Raw genomic sequence first — 22,469 nt, 5'->3', positions numbered from 1 at the left:
AAAAGGCTGGCCAACAGGGAATAAAGTGAAAAAGCGAAAGCAAAAAAGCATGACGTGACATGACATGACGGCACACGGTGTAAAAAAAAGGTATTTTGGCACACCATGTGCGGAATACACACTATTCCCTGTATTCGGTACACGGTGTACCGAATACAGATGATTTTTAGCACATCATGTTACGAATATCGATACTAAATTCGTGAATACAGAAAAATATTGTCTATTCCAATAAATACGCTCAAATATATTGTACAAATTCGTATTTTTTAACCTGAGCATGCGGTTGAGTGAGCGCCCGTGGATCTCGCGTTTAACCATGCGGACGTGCTATACGCTCGCAGCACATGCCTTCACGTACGTCAGGCCGCTCATGCATGGCAGCATGTGTGCGTATGTAGCTTAACCGTTAATCAAGTTGTGGATGGTCATTAACTCGATTGCATCTTGACGACTAGATTTAGCTACGTTTAGTTTACAGTAGCAAATTCCATCATGTACTGTGTGCATCCCATTGGAAGACTTCATCAAGGCCACATGATCGCTGGTGACAACCCCCCCCCCCCCCAAAGCCAAGTAACATTAGACAATGATGCGGCTCTGACGATGACCAGAACGTTCTAGTATTTAATTATATATATATATATATATATATATATATATATATATATATGTATATGTATGTGATGTGTGTAAAAAATTACTCAGAAGATTTAAAAAACGAGCTTCGGTAAAACGAGAATTTATTACTGTTTTAGTTTTCTATATGTCAAGGTACCTTTCACAGCTATTCCCTAGGTACCGCAGTCTGCAGTTTGTAAGCTTTATGGGTTTAGTTTGCTAATTTTAAGCAGCACATCCATTTTTAAATCCAATTGTTTAGTTCACTTAATCGCGTACATGATCTCTAGGAAGACTGCTGGTGACGAAATGTTGGTCTCCTTTGTTAATTGTTACAAGTATATTACAGTACTGCTAATTAAAGGTTCGTAAGTGGCTCAAGGAATCATCAGTTTTTTCGTCTGGCAGCTAGCCGTACGTATGTACTCTTTGTTTATGCTCGAGTCCTCTTTGGTTGTGTCGTTGGATATCTAGAATAAAACCCGTTCTCCGCGTGCGCTTGGAGTACCTTTGGAATCTTTTTAATGGGACAAAGCGCCGTGATCCTTTCAAGACGTAATCATAATTAATGTACGTTCCTCGTGCGCTACTATCCACCTCTTGTGAGGTAGCATAACGTCGGTCACCGTATAACACCTAAAACCGATGCATATATATAGAAGTATATATATATATATATTATGTACATATATACAATTATATATATATAAATATGTAAATATGTATATATATAATTATGTTTTGAGATTTAAGTATCTCAATCAAGTATTGCAATCCCGGGCTTCTCTGTACGTGCTCACAACATTTTCAGTTTCAACTATTTTCAGTTTCATGTTTTCTATCAGGAGTATTGTAGATGATGATAGTATTGGAAGCCACTAAAAGTTTCATATTTTCTTTCGGAGGCGGAGACGATGATGATAATGCTAGAAACAAATATGATATTGGTAATATAGAAAAATCAGAAACGAAACATATTAGTATCAATCCGGAATTGTTAATTCAGAACGAAAAACACTTAGACGTAGCGCTAAGCGCTAGCATCATGCATAAGAATATAGTATAGGCACCTCACAAGTCTTATATGACACATCTCACAAGACAAAGAACTATACATTCTACAAGACAAGTACAATCTACACTTCTACCAGAAACGATTTAGTCTACTATGCATAACGCAAAGGATCCGCAATTACACAATATGAGAATAAGTATAAATGTCTAACTTTAGCAGCAGAATTGACGAAAGCATTGATCCCCTCTCTTCGCTGATCCTAGACCCCCCTTTGTTTATGTTTGTTTGCGTCAATTGCGGATCTTGCAGGGAGTGTTGTAGGCTTTCTTTCTTGCAGCTCGGATCTCAATCAAGCTATGAATGGTCATTGACTCGATTGCTTCTTCGTGACTAGATCTAGCTGCGTTTACTAGTAGCAGACTCCATCGATCACGGTGTGCATCCCATTAGGAGACTTCATCACAAAGGAAGGGCCACATGATCGCTGATGGCACGGAACTCATAGATCACGGTGTGCATCCCATTGGAAGACTTCATCTCAGTGGGCCACATGATCGCTGGTGGGCACTAGTTGACCCGGCCCCCAAGTGGGAACTCGTCTGGCAGCTAGCCGTAGAGGGGGCCCGGACCGATCGATTGGTTTATGCTCGAGTCCAGCTCTTTGGTCGATCGTTGCATGACTGCAGTAACCCGCGTCGTCTATACATATGATTACATGATTAGCACTTTAAATTCAAGCTAGAATAAAACCCAGCCGTACTCCGCATGCACTTCGACCTCCCTTTGGAATCTTGGTCAAATAATTCATGTACATCCCTCGAGCGTGACCGCCCACCTCTTTATGAGGCGCATACGCCCTCTGGTGATAAATAAATATATTTGTAAGGTAGTAATAACGTTTAGAACACTCAATAAAATTACAAAATTGCAAAATTACTTTCCAAGAAAAGTCTACATATAAATTGACTATGAACATAAATTATCATTTCAAAATAGAATATATTGAATTTCTACACCTATATATTTCAAATTTAATTTTGAGAAGTATGACTATTTATTTATATATATATATATATATATATATATATATATATATATATTTCAAGAATTTCTATAGGAGCTTTCTCATCCATCGTCTTTTGGAATGAAACTAGCAGGCCTACTATCATTTCATTGCACCACATCGCAGCGTGGTTTACGAAGTTCAGTTCACGATATTTTCGAGTACCACAAATCACTACTCAAAAATCTCGTCACTGCTAGCTTCAAAACCATCTTCATTGTCAGTTTTGGAGTCAATAGTGAGTAACAGGTAGTGATTGTAATATTATGAGTTTAGCATATTAGTTAATTACAAATTTTGCTCCAAATTAAAACTTTTGTGATTAATTAGACTAACTAAAATCAAGAAAATATGTATATGTATATATATACATTCATATATATTAAATGTATTAAATTGAATAGGTATTTCAAAATGCATTAGAATTGTTTCCAAAATAATTTCTCCATGTATTAATTGATTCATCTACATTTGGTTTATAGTTTTTATGGTTCATTGAGTGGGATTTTAAATTGAATGTCTCTCAATTTCAAATATATTTTTAGATTCTATTCAGCTCAAATTCAATTGATTCAAATCATCTTCTAATTCAAAATTCAAATATTCCCATCGAATTGATCCTAAACCAACTTCAAATCCAAGTCCAAATCTCTCATTTGAATTTAAATCCAAACCTTATTTTCTTTCCCTTTTCTCATTTTCACCCGAGCCTAATCCTTTTCTCTCCTCGGGCCGCTTCTCCTTTTTCCCTCTCGGCGCGACCCAGCAAGCTAACCCAACCAGCCCGACTCCCTTCTCCCGTGCCTGGGCTGCAGCCATGCTGCTGGCCCAACTTCCTCGCGCACCGTACAGCCCGCTCTCCAGTGCCAGCGCGCGAGCCCTGATCGTCCACGTGTCGCCCATCACGCGCTCGTCCACTAGCACCTTCTCCCTCTCCTCCAGCACGACGTCGCGCCACCGCAACGCCTGGTGCAATGAATGTGCCGGCGACTTTCTCTCCCCCCCCCCCCCCCGCGACATCTCTCCACACTCTCGTTCTCTCTCCTCTCTCTGCCCTCACAGCACGCTGCCCGAGCACCTGGCACCATGCGACTTCTGCACCCGCACACACACATGGCCGGAGCAGCCCGACCATGCCGTAGAAATAAGGGTGGACACCGCCTCACCACCGCTCAGCTCACCGACGCCCGCATGACTCAAGCACCGCAACGCCTCACTACGCCCTCTTCCTCTATAAATAGAGAGGCCCGATCTCTCTCTCTCTCTCTCTCTCTCTCTCTCTCTGTCTCTCTCTGTTTCCCCACTTCGCCACCACTACCGAGCCGCCACCGTCGCCATTCTTACCATTGTAGCTCCGCCGTCACTAATTCTTCCCCCGCGAGCTGCCGCGAAGCACCACAAGCTTGCCGCCATCCCTGAGCCGCTCTCCATCCACCGGAAGACCAATGGGAACTCGCCTGCACCGGAAGCCGAGCCATTCCGCCGCCACCCCACCGTCGCTTCGCTAGCCGCCGTCCATCTTCTCGTCGTTTTCAAGCTCAGTGGGCATCCCAGTCCCCTTGCGCACCCTCCTAGCTAGCGGGTCGTCGTTAGCATGCTCTCTCTTCGCGTGGCCATGTATAGCCGTGCGTTTGGTCCTTTGCCACCGTGCCATGGTCGTTGTCGGTGTGCATATGCCCTTGTGTGTGGTCCGGCCTTCGTGCCGAGTAGCCCAGGGAGCACTACACCCCTTTTCCATGCAAGTCAACCATGCGTAGTTGAGGGGTGGTGCTATCTAGTTTCTCTGCACCGTCGTCGTCTTCCCTGGTCACCGTCTGGCACCGCCCCGAGCACCGCATGCAATCGTTGAGCTTCTAGACGAGTTCCACGTAGTGTGTAGATCCCTGTCACGTATTCGTCATCGTGAGTCCTCGCCAAGAGCGCAATTCTGGCGAGCTCTTCGGCACAGCTTGCCGCGATTGCTCAGCGCCGATCGATCCCCTTCGCCCCTTCACTGGCCAGCGAGCCCGCGCACACACGTGGCTGGGCCTGCTCTCATGCCTGTGCAGCCCGGCCCACACACCGCCATCCTGCCAGCCCAGCCACCAAAGGCTACGCCCTAGTGAGCTGGCCAAGCTCTGGAGCCCGATAAGCCAGCCAGTCCAAACCCGAGCGAGCTAGCACTCTGTAGCTCAAGCCTGTTCCAGCCCATCTAGGCTCGAACTCAGCCCAATCCGAGCTCATCTTGGCCCGGCTGGTACATTCATGTGGACCCACTGAGTCTAATGTGGGCCTAGGCTACTATTCAGTGGGTCCCACCCATGGGCCCCACATATGAATAGTGTTATTTCGTATTTTCTTGATTTATATTAGATTAAATCTTTCGGGAGTCATAATATCTCCGTTCTGCTCCGATTTTGGCAATTCTTTCGCTGAAATTCATCTAAATTCTAGATCAATCTATCCATCACATTGTGATACCTATTAGGGCTCATTTGGATTTCCATTTGGTGTTAATTTGGTTCTTCTCTAGTATAACTCATTACTGATCATAGTCGCAAATACAGAACCGCTAGAATTCCGCGAGTGCTGCGCGGGAAGCGTCAGGAGCGAGAAAGATCCTGACTACAACCAAGATCTTTAAGAAAACCTCAGAGAAGGCAAGTCCTATCTCCTTGATCATATTGAACCTATGTTTTCAAATAATCAACTTAAACTTGACTTATTATTGCATGTGCTATGTATTGCGCTTTTACAAGCTCCTTATAGTAGCTAATCCTATCAAATAATTGCCATACCTTAACATGTCATCATCCAAAATACATATCACCATAGGATTTACCTGTCATTATCCATATTAATGTCGGACGACACCTTAATATCTAGCATGCTTAGGATTCAATACGTATCCTCGGAGACGTTGGTTTTAAAACACCTCTCCTTGGAGATAAGATTTACTATTATCAATGATAACTCATATATCATGAATCCTTGATGGTTCTGAATTCTGTGATGGTTGTGAAATCCTTGATGTCATGTGGGATATGGTGGGTGATGTGTAAAATTGGGTAAAAACTGTTTGGCGGGGGCAGGTGGAGTAGTACTCTGGATGAGGATGCTCCTAGGGACTTGAGTCACCTATGTGGTGTTCATTGCCAGAAGATATATGCCCCGGTCGCTTAAGGACCGAGTCATTGCGTAGTCTGGCCTAGCCACCCCGTGCAACCATGCATCCTGAATGGGCAGGACTTGACTTCTCCTTCACTGGACTGAGTTGTGTATCATACTAGGAGGCTGAGAGCAACGAGCAATCAAGTTTCCATCGGTCCCTCTATTTGGAGGTTTCTAGAACCGGCCTAGGCTTAAAAAGAGGGCTGGCCTTCAGAGATGGACTCTGACGTTTGGGGGTAAATCTCGTAGAAAAGCCCGGCATGAAAGGTGATTGTAGTATCTCGGTATGATTCGCTCCTCCGCTTGCAACGGTTGGAGGCTGAGGATATCGCGTGGGTACAGTGTACAACCTCTGCAGAGTGTGAACCTATTTGAATAGCTGTGTCCACGGTCATGGACATGTGAAAGCAGCAATCGCGTTGACTAGATTTTGGGTGCGTATGTCTTTATGAGCGAGTGTGCGGACTATATGTCCTTGTGATGAGGTTCCTAGCTCAATCCGTCAGAAGCTGTGAGGTACTAGAGGTACACCAGAGGTGATGATAGGGACTACGGAGTGAGGTGTAGCCCCTCTCAGGACCGAAAACCCCCAGATATAGCTTGTTACCTGGTTTTAAACTTTTTAAACTATTTTGAAGTCAATCCTACATGATACAATTGGATACCTGCATAAATTGATTTACGCTTAAAACTAAACCGTAAAGTCTTATCCTTGAATTACCCCCTTTATGCACCTATCAACACCTTGAAGTAGTATAGGGCTTGCTGAGTACCTTCCATACTCACTGTTGCTGTCATTCAGATGAGAAAGCCGATGCCGACTTCGCTGGAGGTAAAGGCGGGGATGAAGAGTAGTCTTAGAAGTTGCGTTCGCACTCTAGCTGCTTGTGGCTTCGGGTCTTTGCTTTCAGCTGAGTTTTGTTGGCCGTTCGGCGCGGTTTGTAAAATACTGTATGATTTATAAACCGTTTGTACTCTGAACCTTAATATGTATGTACGAAGTTTGACTGTGATACTGCAACTGTTATACTGTGCGTATCAGCTAATTGATCCAGGGACTGATACAGGAGGCATAGGAGATCTCAGGTTTGGGATCTTACAGTGATAGTCTCAACTATCATTGCCGGTCCGGCGACCGGTAATGAAGGTGTTATCACTACCAGCTGAAGGCTTAAACCAGCAGTGATAGTCGGTCTCTGAATCGATATTTTTCTGTCCAAAAACAAGAAAAAAATAACAACCGAGGAATCCCCGTTGTTGCGCCATCACAAGTCACTAGTCATGCAATTTTTCTGCAGACTGTAAACTTATTTTCACAGGCGGTTCCTTAAGTGAACCACCTGTGATAATAGATTTTCACAGGCGGTCACTTTTGCGCCTGTGAAAATCATTTATTTCTACATGCCTTCGATCACAGGCGGATACACTAAACGCCTGTAAAAACGAGTTATCACCCGTCTCTAAAAATAATTTTTGTAGTAGTGTGTCCTGTACGTGTAAAGAAGAAGCTAATTAAGCTAGCAGTAGGCTCTCTGATCCGAGATGTCTGCCGCATGCATGTGGGTATCTATCTATCTATAGACGCCCCAGTCGCAGTGATCGATCTATTTGTAAGCTTTATGCGTCTTGCTACTTTTTAAGCTGCAGTCTGTTTGTAAGCTTTATGCGTTTAGTTTGCTATTTTTAAGCAGCGCATTCATTTTAAAAATCCGATTTTAAGTTTATTTAGTCGAGTACAGAAGTTCTAGGAAGACTGCTGGTGTGACTTGTTGCGTCGGAAGAAAAGTCGGTCTCCTTAATTAACTGTTACGAGTATATATATAACAGTACTGACAAAGTGCCACAAGTGGCTAAAGGACTCGAGAGTTTTATTCGTCTGGCAGCTAGCCGTAGAGGGGGCCCGACCCGATCGATTGGTTTATGCTCGAGTCCAGCTCTTTGGTCGATCGTTGCATGACTGCAGTAACCCGCGTCGTCTATACATATGATTACATGATTAGCACTTTAAATTCAAGCTAGAATAAAACCCAGCCGTACTCCGCATGCACTTCGACCTCCCTTTGGAATCTTGGTCAAATAATTCATGTACATCCCTCGAGCGTGACCGCCCACCTCTTTATGAGGCGCATACGCCCTCTGGTGATAAATAAATATATTTGTAAGGTAGTAATAACGTTTAGAACACTCAATAAAATTACAAAATTGCAAAATTACTTTCCAAGAAAAGTCTACATATAAATTGACTATGAACATAAATTATCATTTCAAAATAGAATATATTGAATTTCTACACCTATATATTTCAAATTTAATTTTGAGAAGTATGACTATTTATATATATATATATATATATATATATATATATATATATATATATATATATATATATATATTTCAAGAATTTCTATAGGAGCTTTCTCATCCATCGTCTTTTGGAATGAAACTAGCAGGCCTACTATCATTTCATTGCACCACATCGCAGCGTGGTTTACGAAGTTCAGTTCACGATATTTTCGAGTACCACAAATCACTACTCAAAAATCTCGTCACTGCTAGCTTCAAAACCATCTTCATTGTCAATTTTGGAGTCAGTAGTGAGCAACAGGCAGTGATTGTAATATTCTGAGTTTAGCATATTAGTTAATTACAAATTTTGCTCCAAATTAAAACTTTTGTGATTAATTAGACTAACTAAAATCAAGAAAATATGTATATGAATGTATATATATCAGTATGTATATATACATTCATATATATTAAATGTATTAAATTGAATAGGTATTCCAAAATGCATTAGAATTGTTTCCAAAATAATTTCTCCATGTATTAATTGATTCATCTACATTTGGTTTATAGTTTTTATGGTTCATTGAGTGGGATTTTAAATTGAATGTCTCTCAATTTCAAATATATTTTTAGATTCTATTCAGCTCAAATTCAATTGATTCAAATCATCTTCTAATTCAAAATTCAAATATTCCCATCAAATTGATCCTAAACCAACGTCAAATCCAAGTTCAAATCTCTCATTTGAATTTAAATCCAAACCTTATTTTCTTTCCCTTTTCTCATTTTCACCCGAGCCTAATCCTTTTCTCTCCTCGGGCCGCTTCTCCTTTTTCCTTCTCGGCGCGACCCAGCAAGCCAACCCAACCAGCTCGACTCCCTTCTCCCGTGCCTGGGCCGCAGCCACGCTGCTGGCCCAACTTCCTCGCGCACCGTACAACCCGCTCTCCAGCGCCAGCGCGCGAGCCCTGATCGTCCATGTGTCGCCCATCACGCGCTCGTCCACTAGCACCTTCTCCCTCTCCTCCAGCACGATGTCGCGCCACCGCAACGCCTGGTGCAATGAATGGGCCGGCGACTTTCTCTCCCCCCCCCCCCCCCGCGACATCTCTCCACACTCTCGTTCTCTCTCCTCTCTCTGCCCTCACAGCACGCTGCCCGAGCACCTGACACCGTGCGACTTCTGCACCTGCACACACACATGGCCGGAGCAGCCCGACCATGCCGTAGAAATAAGGGTGGACACCGCCTCACCACCTCACCACCGCTCAGCTCACCGACGCCCGCATGACTCAAGCACCGCAACAACTCACTACGCCCTCTCCCTCTATAAATAGAGAGGCCTGATCTCTCTCTCTGTTTCCCCACTTCGCCACCACCACCGAGCCGCCATCGTCGCCATTCTCACCATTGTAGCTCCGCCGTCACTGATTCTTCCCCCGCGAGCTGCCGCGAAGCACCACAAGCTTGCCGCCATCCCTGAGCCGCTCTCCATCGAACGGAAGACCAATGGGAACTCGCCTCGCCTGCACCGGAAGCCGAGCCATTCCGCCGCCACCCCACCGTCGCTTCGCTAGCCGCCGTCCATCTTCTCGTCGTTTTCAAGCTCAGTGGGCATCCCAGTCCCCTTGCGCACCCTCCTAGCTAGCGGGTCGTCGTTAGCATGCTCTCTCTTCGTGTGGCCATGTATAGCCGTGCGTTTGGTCCTTTGCCACCGTGCCATGGTCGTCGTCGGCGTGCATATGCCCTTGTGTGTGGTCCAGCCTTCGTGCCGAGTAGCCCAGGGAGCACTACACCCCTTTTCCGTGCAAGTCAACCATGCGTAGTTGAGGGGTGGTGCTATCTAGTTTCTCTGCACCGTCGTCGTCTTCCTTGGTCACCGTCTGGCACCGCCCCGAGCACCGCATGCAATCGTTGAGCTTCTAGGGCTCATTTGGCAATTCTTTCGCTGAAATTCATCTAAATTCTAGATCAATCTATCCATCACATTGTGATATCTATTAGGGCTCATTTGGCTTTCCATTTGGTGTTAATTTGGTTCTTCTCTAGTATAACTCATTACTGATCATAGTCGCAAATACAGAACCGCTAGAATTCTGCGAGTGCTGCGCGGGAAGCGTCAGGAGCGAGAAAGATCCTGACTACAACCAAGATCTTTAAGAAAACCTCAGAGAAGGCAAGTCATATCTCCTTGATCATATTGAACCTATGTTTTCAAATAATCTACATGATCAACTTAAACTTGACTTATTATCGTATGTGCTATGTATTGCGCTTTTACAAGCTGCTTATAGTAGTTAATCCTATCAAATAATTGCCATACCTTAACATGTCATCATCCAAAATACGTATCACCATAGGATTTACCTGTCATTATCCATATTAACGTCGGATGACACCTTAATATCTAGCATGCTTAGGATTGAATACGTATCCTCAGAGACGTTGCTTTTAAAACACCTCTCCTTGGAGATAAGATTTACTATTATCAATGATAACTCATATATCATGAATCCTTGATGGTTCTGAATTCTGTGATGGTTGTGAAATCCTTGATGTCATGTGGGATATGGTGGGTGAAGTGTAAAACTGGGTAAAAACTGTTTGGCGGGGGCAGGTGGTGTAGTACTCTGGATGAGGATGCTCCTAGGGACTTGAGTCACCTATGTGGTGTTCATTGCCAGAAGATATATGCCCCGGTCGCTTAAGGACCGAGTCATTGCGCAGTCTGGCCTAGCCACCCCGTGCAACCATGCATCCTGAATGGGCAAGACTTGACTTCTCCTTCACCGGACTGAGTTGTGTATCATACTAGGAGGCTGAGAGCAACGAGCAATCAAGTTTCCATCGGTCCCTCTATTTGGAGGTTTCTAGAACCGGCCTAGGCTTAAAAAGAGGGCTGGCCTTCAGTACATGGACTCTGACGTTTGGAGGTAAATCTCGTAGAAAAGCCCGGCAGGAAAGGTGATTGTAGTGTCTCGGTATGATTCGCTCCTCCGCTTGCAACGGTTGGAGGCTGAGCATATCGCGTGGGTACAGTGTACAACCTCTGCAGACTGTAAAGCTATTTGAATAGCTGTGTACACGGTCATGGACATGTGAAAGCAGCAATCGCGTTGACAAGATTTTGGGTGCGTATGTCTTTATGAGCGAGTGTGCGGACTAGATGTCCGTGTGATGAGGTTCCTAGCTCAATCCGTCAGAAGCTGTGAGGTACTAGAGGTACACCAGAGGTGATGATAGGGACTACGGAGTGAGGTGTAGCCCCTCCCAGGACCGAAAACCCCCCAGATATTGCTTGTTACCTGGTTTTAAACCTTTTAAACTATTTTGAAGTGAATCCTACATGATACAATTGGATACCTGCATAAATTGATTTACGCTTAAAACTAAACCGTAAAGTCTTATCCTTGAATTACCCCCTTTATGCACCTATCAACACCTTGAAGTAGTATAGGGCTTGCTGAGTACCTTCCATACTCACTCTTGCTGTCATTCAGATGAGAAAGCCGATGCCGACTTCGCTGGAGGTAAAGGCGGGGATGAAGAGTAGTCTTAGAAGTCGCGTTCGCACTCTAGCTGCTTGTGGCTTCGAGTCTTTGCTTTCAGCTGAGTTTTGTTGGCCGTTCGGCGCGGTTTGTAAAATACTGTATGATTTATAAACCTTTTGTACTCTGAACCTTAATATGTATGTAAGAAGTTTGACTGTGATACTGCAACTGTTATACTGTGCGTATCAGCTAATTGATCCAGGGACTGATACAGGAGGCATAGGAGATCTCGGGTTTGGGATCTTACAGTGATAGTCTCAACTATCATTGCCGGCCCGGCGACCGGTAATGAAGGTGTTATCACTACCAGCTGAAGGCTTAAACCAGCAGTGATAGTCGGTCTCTGAATCGATATTTTTCTGTCCAAAAACAAGAAAAAAATAACAACCAAGGAATCCCCGTTGTTGCGCCGTCACAAGTCTCTAGTCATGCAATTTTTCGCACATGTGCAGTTCGTGGCACTCAAACCCAAGACCTCTCAGCTCGCGCGTTACGTTCTTACCACCCCCCCACACAGAAAGTACCAGTGATAACAATAGCATATGCAATCATTTTGATCTTTTCTATCTAAAACTTCAAACGATTATTTTGATATCTAAATAACTTCAAATGAAAAGTTTTGAACTACAAAATTGTAGATCTCGTTGAGAGCTACAATTTTCATATAAAGTTTGTCCCCATCCAACTTCGTATGAAAACATTATGAATTTTTTCAGATAAGCAAAACTGCTCGGGAGCTCTCGGTGCTCGGAGTTCTCACGTGCTCGGAGTTCTGGTTATCACTACTTGCTCGTAACACGGAACGACAGTGATACTCATTATCACTGTCAGTTCGCAGCTAGAGTCGGCAGTGACAGTCAGCACATCACTACCGGTTCATAAGAAAGACCGACAATAATAGTATCACTGTCGGTTCGTAACTACAACCGGCAGTGAAAGTCAAGTTTCACTGTTGGTTCTTTTCGAATAGACTTTTTAAATTAGTATTATTTATTTTTTATTTTACTTTTGAGGCTAGAATCCATAATCATCATAAAAAACAAATAAGGGCTCGCTGCCCCGCTAGAGGAATGCACGACGCTTTTTTGTTAATTGCGCGAATGGCCCATGGTTGGATTATGGTGGAGATTGACAGGCATATTGATGACCCGCCCCCCAAGCAGGGTTCAAAAAACCATCGGTAACCGCCCAAAAATCGCGGTTACCGACCTTCTCGGTCCGGTCCAGTTTCAGAAACCGAACGGTAACCGAAATTTGAATTCAAAAAATTCGAAAAGATACAAAAATAAAAAAACAATTCAAAAAAATCTTAAAAAAAACTAGACACAATTCTAAGACCTTGTGTGAAAAAAGTTTCAAAAATAATGTCGTTTGCATCATATTCTATAGGGAGAAAGTTTGAAAAAATGAAAAAAATTGAAGCGTGCGGCTCATATATTAACTCACATTAAGGAAAAGTGTAACATGCAAACACATATTTTTTTTTATAAAACGTATTTTAAGAGAATCTTTAAAATTGATTTCACTTTATTTAGAGTTATATTACATTCTCTATGATGTTTACAAAGTTCACAAGCATAAAGTGAATATGTTAAGAAACAGCACTGTAATTAACTTTTTCATGTCTACTATTATTTTTTCTACATAAATCATAGTATAAATAAGCTAATGAAAGTGGTTTCACTAATTTTTGAGGTGTGATGAGTCAGTTATGAATTAATCTAGTCGCAACACATTTACACAATCATGCATGTTACAATAACTAATTCATGAGTTCATGTATTTTTAAAAGACATAGGATCATGTAAGAAGACTAAAAATTTAGTTTCATGATTTTTGGATTAGCAAAGAGTAAACTATGCATTTAACTTGGTTTAACAAATACAATTTCTCACAGAACAATTTGAACATTTTTATGAGTATAAATACTTTTATCATGTAGATCATGTTACAAGGAATCCAACAAAATTTGTTTCACTTGATTTGAAGCTCAGATGAATTAGTTATTGATTTTATAAGGTTGAGCTCTTTTTTGGGTTTTTTGTTGAACTGCGCTGAAATTCGATAAAACCGCTCGATAAATCGAGAAAACTGAGCGGTTACTGACCCAAACCGCTCGGTAACCGACAAATTCAAAAATGCGAGAAAATCGCTCGGTAACCGACCCAAACCGCTTGGTAACCGACCAAAACCGAGCGGTTACCGAACAGCTAAAATCGCGATTTTTTCTTAAAAATTCAAATTTTGCCGAATGAATTTTCTCTGATTTTTTTTGAATTTTTGACCTGTAACCGCGGTATTTCGGTTACCGCCGGAGCTCGGTAACCGAACTCCGGTCGGTAACGTGAACCTTGTCCCCAAGTAACATTAGACAATGCGGCTCCGACGATAACTAGAACGTTTTAACGTGTGTCTATATATGTATATGTGTGTGAGTGACGTGTGCTGAAAAATTATTTCCGCTATTGTTTTTGGTCTAAAATGGGAAAACTTGGAATCGATCGGTAAAGTCCAAAATCATTTCCGCTATCGTTTCTAGGTACTTTTCTTGTTTTCATTTCCATTTTCTCGTGATATTATTTTCGACTTCTTCGGTTGAAAGACTTCAAAAATGAGCTCCGGTAAAACGAGAATTACTGTTTTCGTTTTTTTATACTAGGTACCTTTAACAGTGAATCCCTAGGTACCACAGTCTGTGGTTTGTAAGCTGTATGGGTTTAATTTGCTATTTTTAAGGAGAACATCCATTTTAAAATCCAATTTTAAGTTTACTTAGTCCCTCTTTGTTTCAATTTGGGATTATGGATTTCAGCTTTTACAATCTAAAACTGAAACAAATAATCAGCTTCTTGCTATAGCTATTTACAATCCGTTTATAAAGTTGATCTTCTCTAGCTTTTTACGGATTGTGAAACTCCATTTTACTATATTACGCATCAAAGTTTTTTAATCTACAATTTATAAGTTTTTTACAATCTATAATTAAATTAGTTTTTAAAATCTCCAGCTGAAATAGAGCCTTAGTCGGATACACAATTTCTAGGAAGACTGCTGGTGACGAAAAGTCGGTCTCCTTAGTTAATTGTTACGAGTATAGTATTACAATGCTGCTAATTAAAGGTTCACAAGTGGCTAAAGGAATCCTCAGTTTTATTCGTCTGGCAGCTAGCCGTACGTACTACTCTTTGTTTATGCTCGAGTCCTCTTTGGTCGTTGGATGACTAGAATAAAAACCGTATAATTAAAATTAAACGACCAGGACAATCATGGATCTCAATTTTAGCATTGTTGTGTTCGTTTTAGCCTCAGGATCTTTCGTTTTGCCATGGAATGATGGTGCCAAAAATGAGAGATGCAAATGTTGGAAAATTCATATTCGGTGGCCCTGCATGTCAATCATGTCTATTATTAAAGTTGGTCCACAGATAATGCAATTAAAATAAAGTAATTGCTTAGGGCCTAACATTAATTTGTGTATTATTATAAGGTGTGGACTCTTCTATATATATATGTATAGAGACCGGATAATAAGTTTGCTAGTCTGTGATGGGGTTAGACTTGGAAATTGGCACCTACCAGGTTCTCATAAATACGGGGTGTTATGTCCTTAAAGCAGGGCACCACCAATCCACCAACTATCCCATCGATCGGAAGCCGGATGGTTTGCTTCATGCTTAGGAAGATCAACCTTATATTCTCATGCAGAGCTTTAGCGTCAATTGCGAATCTTGGTACGTGCTTTTTCCTTCTGAAGCGCACTAAAAAATCTAGACCGACGGATCGAGCAGCAACATCAATTACTCGAATCAGGTTCCTTGGCGAATTCCGTGGCGAATCAGTTATTGCGCGCACAGCAGGTTGTGATGTGGGTGGTGGAGAAGAAGCTCTACCGTCCTCGTCTTTACTACTAGTACCAAGTTGGTACGAATTATTAGGCCGAATCTTTAAAACTGATATATTAGAGAGTTGTAGATATTTCAAATTTCGCTCCAGAGGGTACTTGAACTATGAATTCCGATGAGTAGATTTGGATTTATGGGGATTTTAGTTGTTCTGTTTCAGAGTACAACTGAGAAGCTACATGTGAACAAGGCTCCACTATCCAGGCCATCTTACGAAGGCGGCATGTGTCATCTTACGAAGGTGGGCCATCTTGTTACTGTTTCCTGTCATCATGCAGTGCTAACGTTAGCAACCGTAATTGAGCGTCTCTTGGCCCTTTCCATGGATGGCACCGAAGTGTTTCAACATCGCTATGTATCGTTGATGGAATCTTGCATTCATCTGAAGGAGGTTGAAGAGGATGGGGACAATGATGATGATAACGGTGCAGAAGATCTTGAGGATGACGATGAAGAGGAGGAAGACATTGAAGATGATGATGAGGTAACCAAATGTAGAGTTGTGCTTTCTATTTTCTCTCTTCATGCTTAAGCGCATCACTTCAGATCAAATCCATTATGCAACTAGGATTCGGAGGATGATGTTGCGCGAGAAGAGACGGAAGAGGAATTTCTTAAAAGATATGCACTGGTGGCTGTGGGTGAGTCTATCGAGATTGTTGAGGAAGGAGACATTGATGAAGAAACCCAAGATATTGAATTGGGTAAACATCTTGAATTGTTATCTCAATCTGATTTTGCATAAAAAATGGGATAGTTTCATGACCATTTGCCTCTTAGAGCAAATACAGATTCTCTGGAAGAAGGGCATACAACAGGTGGTTCTTTCTCTGATGCAAAACCAACCTACACTCCAGGTCCAAACTGAGAACACAAGGGAGATTTATGTTGTTGATGATAAGTGATTAATGTAATTGTTGATTTGGAGCCTTCGGTTGGCATAGCATGTTTCAATTATGTTTGATTATGTTTATGGCTAACCGGGGGTGAAAACAGAGGATGGCAGAGAGACATATTTCTTGGTTCATGATGTGTAGGTGTATGGATGCGACATGACGGTCAATGACAAGGTGGTGAAGGGCAAGTGAAGGCTTGGTGCCGACGGACTGTGCTAGGTCGGGTGGAGCCATGGGCGATCCGCATCGCTCACATGGAGGGCACAATAAAGCATGGTGGGAGGAGAAGGTGATGAAGATGGCGTCGACCAAGTCAAGGCGGAAAGGCGATGGCAAGTTGAGAGGCGGTCCGGTGGTGGGAGCGCGAAGGCTTGAAGGCATCAAAGGTCATGGCGGAGGTCGAACACGCATCGACATCGAGGAGTCATGCTTGGAGAAGCATGCAAGACAGTTTTGCCCATTTTTCCTCAAAACCGGGGGCAGAGTCGGAGGATGCGTGGCACCATCATAGAGCTTGCTTGGAGACGAAGCAGAGTGGTGAAGGCGCCGAGTCCGTCCGATGGACAACAAAATAGATAGACCATTTTGCCCTTTGGGGATAATATCTATGTATTAGTCATATATATATATATATATATGGGAGAGGGCTAGTGCAAAGAGCTCTCGGTGAGGAGGACAACCAGAGCACGTCAACACCTCTCCAGGACCTATCTTCATTCTTGATATTTTCTTAGGCTTGGTTAGGATCTCAAGAGAGAGTAGTTAGAGTTCATAGCTCTAAACGTTATCTAATCAAGAGTGGGAGGATAAAGGGCAGCTTCCATGCCATGTAATCTTGCTAAGTTTATATTTCTATTCATCAATTGCTTAGTAATTAAACTTGTGATGCTTTTGATCTCCCTCATGTCTTTCTCTTGTTTTTGAAGTTTTGGTTGATTTTTCACTCCTTGCTTTTGGCAGCGATTTCAAGTGATTTTGTTAGGTCAAAAAGTTGCTAGGACTTGTGTGAAGACATCTAGGGTGATCCCATATAATCTCCCTCACATGAGAAACTTAAAATCCTTTTTCTAAACATTTTCCTCTCCACTTGTTTTTGGTCAAATCCACAAAATAGAGGTTGAAATCTTGATATGTTTGAGGAGATCTTTTTGATAAAGACTCATGGTGTTCGTGAGAAGCTGTGGCTAAAATTTCGTTGGATTTGGACCATGTTTAGTTGGATTTCTAGTTTGGATCTTGTGTTCTGAGCTATAGTTTTTTAGTACTGCTACCAGTTTGTAACTTCCGGTTCATATTCAGAACATCCGTGAACAATATTTATTTTGCAACCAAATCTTTTTTGGACCTTCCTGTAGGTCGGTGTACTAGTTGGAATATTGTTCATCTGGTCGGAGTTAATGCTCGTCAGCACTGGTCAGAATTACTATTCATCAGCACTAGTTGCGCTACGGGTTTTACTGCTCATCTGGTCGGAACACTGTTCATCAGTATTGGTTATGCTGCTGTTCATCAGTACTGGTCAGAATTACTGTTCACCTGGTCAGAACATTGTTAATCAGTACTGGTCAGAGTACTTTTGTTGTTCATTGTGAGCGCACTTTAGTGTTGTTTTCACTGTGCTTTGTGTTGCTCTTAGTTGTGTTTCGTTCTTGTAGAGGGTTGGTTTCGAATTGGATATTGGCCTTGTTCCTTGATTAAGAATTTTTTAAGGGCTCCTATTCACTCCCTTCTAGTCACCGTTCATGTCCTTCAATTGGTATAAGAGCCTGATCAATGATCACCACACCTTTATCGACTTTGTAATCCAAGAAGGCGACAATGGAACGAGGAAGCAAAGTTCTGTATTGTGATGGTTCTGACTATGCCTATTGGAAAACTCGCATGAGATCCTACCTTGAAAGTCAAGGGTCTGCAGTGTGGAGTGTACTTCAGAGCGCTCAATTTGTTGTTCTCGAAGCTCGTATTAGTCAACTCAAGTTGATGAGTTTGAAGCTAATAGCAAGGCGAGAAACATTCTCTTTTCTAGCTTGAGTTGCTTTGAGTTTGATCGTGTCTCTGATCTTACTACTGCTTATGCGATTTGGACACGTTTGCAAAACTTCCATGAGGGAACTACACAGGTCAAGGCTAAGTTGTTTGATACATACCGAAGAGCGTATGAGAACTTTCGATAATTGCCTGGTGAGAGTGTAGAGTCCATGTTTAGCAGGTTTCAGGGGATAGTGAACAATATGAGGGCGAATGGTAGACTTCTCTATGACGATCATGAGAGAGCTATAAAACTATTTTATAGTCTAGATCGTAAGGTTTGGGAGGTCAAAGTCACTGCTATCATTGAGTCCCCCAACTATGAAACTCTTATTGTGGATGAGTTGTATAGAAAGGTTAGATCTACTGAGATTGACAATGAGACTAGAGCCAAATATGAGAATCCGTCAAACCCTCGGAGTATAGCCTTGGTTTTGGGAGGTGGCCAGTCGAGTGACAGTTCTGGTCTTATTAACACCTTACATTTTGGTTTTGCTTTATCATCACTAGTTTCTATCATAGAAGAACATATGGATGATCTTGGAGGTGAGGAAAAATATTAGTATGGGATAAAACATAATACATTAGATGTGATTATAAATTGAGATAGATATGATGATCTCAAGCCCAACTAGTGTATTTATGAACCAAGAAGGCAAATATTGATGCAAGATAGAATAAAAAGATGCTAGGTGTACTTATCAACTGAGATTGATCATATGAAGACTCAAATGCAACTAGAATTAATATTTATGACATGAGAGAAAAATATCAACAAAAGATAGAGTAGGAAGGCTCTATATGTGAGATATGTAATATATATGAAGCCTCAACTAGTGTATTTATGAATGCAATATAGAATAAAAACGGCAAAAAATGATCATGTAATATGAAGCCTCAACTAGTGTATGTATGAATGGGGGCAGAAAAGAAATGAAATATAGAACAAAAAAAGGCAAAAAATGATCATGAAATATGAAGCCTCAACTAGAGTATTTATGAATGGGGCAGAAAAGATATGCAATCTCTCCTGCTTAAAAAATACCTAATAGATGTATCGTCAGCATTTTTTTGCTCCGCTCCTTCGTCCGCCCGCACGCATCATCGAATCGTGTCTTTGCTCACCCGCACGCATCATCCGATCGCGCTTCTGCCCGCACACACGTCCCACTCCCTCCCTTCCTCCCTGACATCACCTCGCGCCATCGTCGCAAGCCCTCCGAGCCCCATAGTGAGAGCGACTGAGACGGCGTGTTGACGACCAAAATTGGCATATTATGAAGAATTTCAGTTCTGAAAGTTTCCTGGTTGACCCGTGAACAGAATTCCGACTAGTGAACAGTACCTCTGACAACTATGAACAATGTTCCGACCAGTGAACAGTGTCCTACGACCAGATGAACATTGCCCATGATCAGATGAACAGTTGCCTATCACTAGTGAACAGTTGGTCTCTAGACGGAGAGAAGAGTCGGTCGAATCTAAAGAAGGCCGAACTACATTAAAGCGTATTTGGAAAGATATATGGGAGTTTTACGTGTTCAAATAGAAAATATATGTTTGTTATAGAAAGTTTGGAGCCGAATTACAGCTGTAAGTATTGTTCAGTTTGAATTAGTAGTCATGATCTCTTACGGCTAAGACCTGCTGCCCTTTAAATATGAGAGGGTCATGGCCGATTGAGGACATCAACCAATCAAAATCAATCTACTTTACCTTTCATGTTTTGCCTAGTTTCTGTAATCCCATTCTCTTTTACAATCTATATTGCTACCTGTTTTTTATTCCAACAACCCAGAACAAGTGTCGGCCATCTACGCTTCGATAGGGTCCCTCCCGAGTGTGGGTGATGACGAAGGTCTGATGATGTAGTACCACGGTCGGGATATCCTGGGTGCTGCTCGCCAAATACTGCACACGAGATGCTCAGTGTGTTGGTGTGGCAACTTTTCGCATCAATATGTTATGAGTTGATCGAAATTTTGTAACATATATGATTCTGTAATGAATTGATTGGAACTTTGTAACCTTTGCGATTATGTGATGAAGCGAGTTCTTATATGCGTGTTTGTAGATATAGATTTGGATGTGTTGCTTTGCAAGGAGAAGACGGCTGCTAAATCCTACCTACGCTCCAAGATGCAGCCTGAAAACAGGATATTCGCATAGGGTATCATACACTTAAGTGACGAGTAACCTGGTTACCCGTTTATATTAAATATAAGTGATAGGTAACTATATTACCCATCACTTATGTAATCCTCCTAGCACATGGGTGCCAAACATAAGTGACTAACCTAGTTACCCGTCATTTATATTAGTATATAAGTGACGGGTTAAGAGGTTACCCGTCACTTATGTCCGCTCAAAGGTAACGGGTAGAGGTTATGACTGTCACTGATGATATCATTGGTGATGGGTGCTTACCTGTCACCAATGACTAGTCATCAGTGATGTGTTTCGGGTGGGGTACGAGACCCGTCACCAATGAGGGTTATTACCCGTCACCTATGGTTATTTTTCATGTAGTGAGTAAGATGGTTCTATATGTGAGATATGTAATATATATGAAGCCTCAACTAGTGTATTTATGAAGGAGGGCAGAAAACATATGCAATGTAGAAAAAAAGGGCAAAAAATGATAATGTAATATGAAGCCTCAACTAGTTATGTATGAACGGGGGCAGAAAAGATATGCAATATAGAACAAAAAAGGCAAAAACTGATCATGTAATATGAAGCCTCAACTAGTGTATTTATGAACGGGGGCAGAAAAGATATGCAATATAGAACAAAAAGGGCAAAAAATGATCATCCAGGATTAGCTTGGGCCTCTATATAAACACTCGCAAACAGAAACAATGCTGCAGCAACACATTGACCTGAAGAAGAACAACAATACGGTAGAAGGAAAATACTATCTACTCGAATAGCGTCGCCTCATGGGCCTAACCAAGAACTCAAAAGTTGTGTGCCTGGTTGCTCTGATTGTCATGGCTACCATCAATTTCTCCTGCAGTCATGCACGAAGCTCTGGTGCGTCATTGCTTTTACTCCTTTCTTGTCCAATATACACAGCATTTTACGTTTCTTTAGATAATGGAAAACAAGTTTCCGGCTTCTGCACTGTACAACACACACAACCTGACATAGCATTTTACGTACTCCGGTTAAATAATTTTCCTGGTTAATATATGAATCTTGTTTCTATGTACGACCAAAGTAATCCATGATTACATTTTGTATGTACAACGATGTTAACCAATTTAGCAATCTTGTTTGATTTCTACTTGAGTACTAATTAACTGATTTCCGGATGGCAGGTGAAGAAGTTGATCGGTGGACGTGCTACGATGAAGAAGATGGCTACGTGTGCCAAAAAATGCATAAGCAAATATGGTTCCAAGATTGACGGTGTCAAATGCGAGACATATACTAAACCTCAGCAGTGCTGTTGCCGACTTAAGGAACTACCACCATAAAAAAAACAAGAACTACCAGTGCCATTGTCAAAAATAAATAAAAGCGACGGCTGATAATGATCGATCTTGCTTGAGCGATATTCAGATCCGTAGTGATGGTTAATTCCATTCGTGTAATTGATCAACCAGCTCGATCTCACATGTAATGTGTTCATCTGTTTGATGCTGGTTCAATAAATATCATGTGTTTTTAAATATCCATGCACTCTTACTGTGATCCCCATGGGCATTGAGACGTACGTGTAAATCTACCATGTTGCCAATGCAAATCACAGCCTCAACCCTGGTTGTCCTTGCTTTCCTTAATTCGCTTGGAGTTGTGGAGATAGAGTCGGGCTTTGAGATAAAAGGAGCACCGAGAGAAACCTAGCTCCAGGCAGCGACCACCAGCTCCCTCCCCTCAAGGCACGAGCGCCACAGCGCGCCGCCGTCGAGGAGGCCAGGCGGCGGTAAGCACATACACGTCAAGAGGAGA

At 42.2% G+C, this 22,469-nt stretch overlaps 1 protein-coding gene and 1 pseudogene across 2 annotated transcripts; both read left to right on the top strand.

Moving 5' to 3' along the window:
- LOC133886539 (uncharacterized) overlaps positions 1-22,469 on the top strand; it is a 77,608-nt pseudogene that overhangs the window by 18,504 nt on the left and 36,635 nt on the right.
- LOC133887228 (uncharacterized) lies at positions 15,669-17,352 on the top strand. Of its 2 annotated transcripts, none has more exons than XM_062327178.1 (4): positions 15,669-15,829; positions 15,980-16,072; positions 16,157-16,292; positions 16,380-17,352. In XM_062327178.1, exons 1-4 carry the CDS (start codon positions 15,704-15,706, stop codon positions 16,454-16,456), a joined length of 432 nt encoding a protein of 143 aa, XP_062183162.1. In that variant the 5' UTR covers positions 15,669-15,703; the 3' UTR covers positions 16,457-17,352. The 2 variants fall into 2 exon arrangements, with proteins under 2 accessions (XP_062183162.1, XP_062183161.1); XM_062327177.1 differs by having other exon boundaries at positions 15,977-16,072.

This window comes from Phragmites australis, chromosome 12, assembly GCF_958298935.1.
Source record: "Phragmites australis chromosome 12, lpPhrAust1.1, whole genome shotgun sequence".
Taxonomy (NCBI): domain Eukaryota; kingdom Viridiplantae; phylum Streptophyta; class Magnoliopsida; order Poales; family Poaceae; genus Phragmites; species Phragmites australis.
Note: the sequence above shows the minus strand (reverse complement) of the source record. Positions and strands in the feature narration are given on the sequence as shown.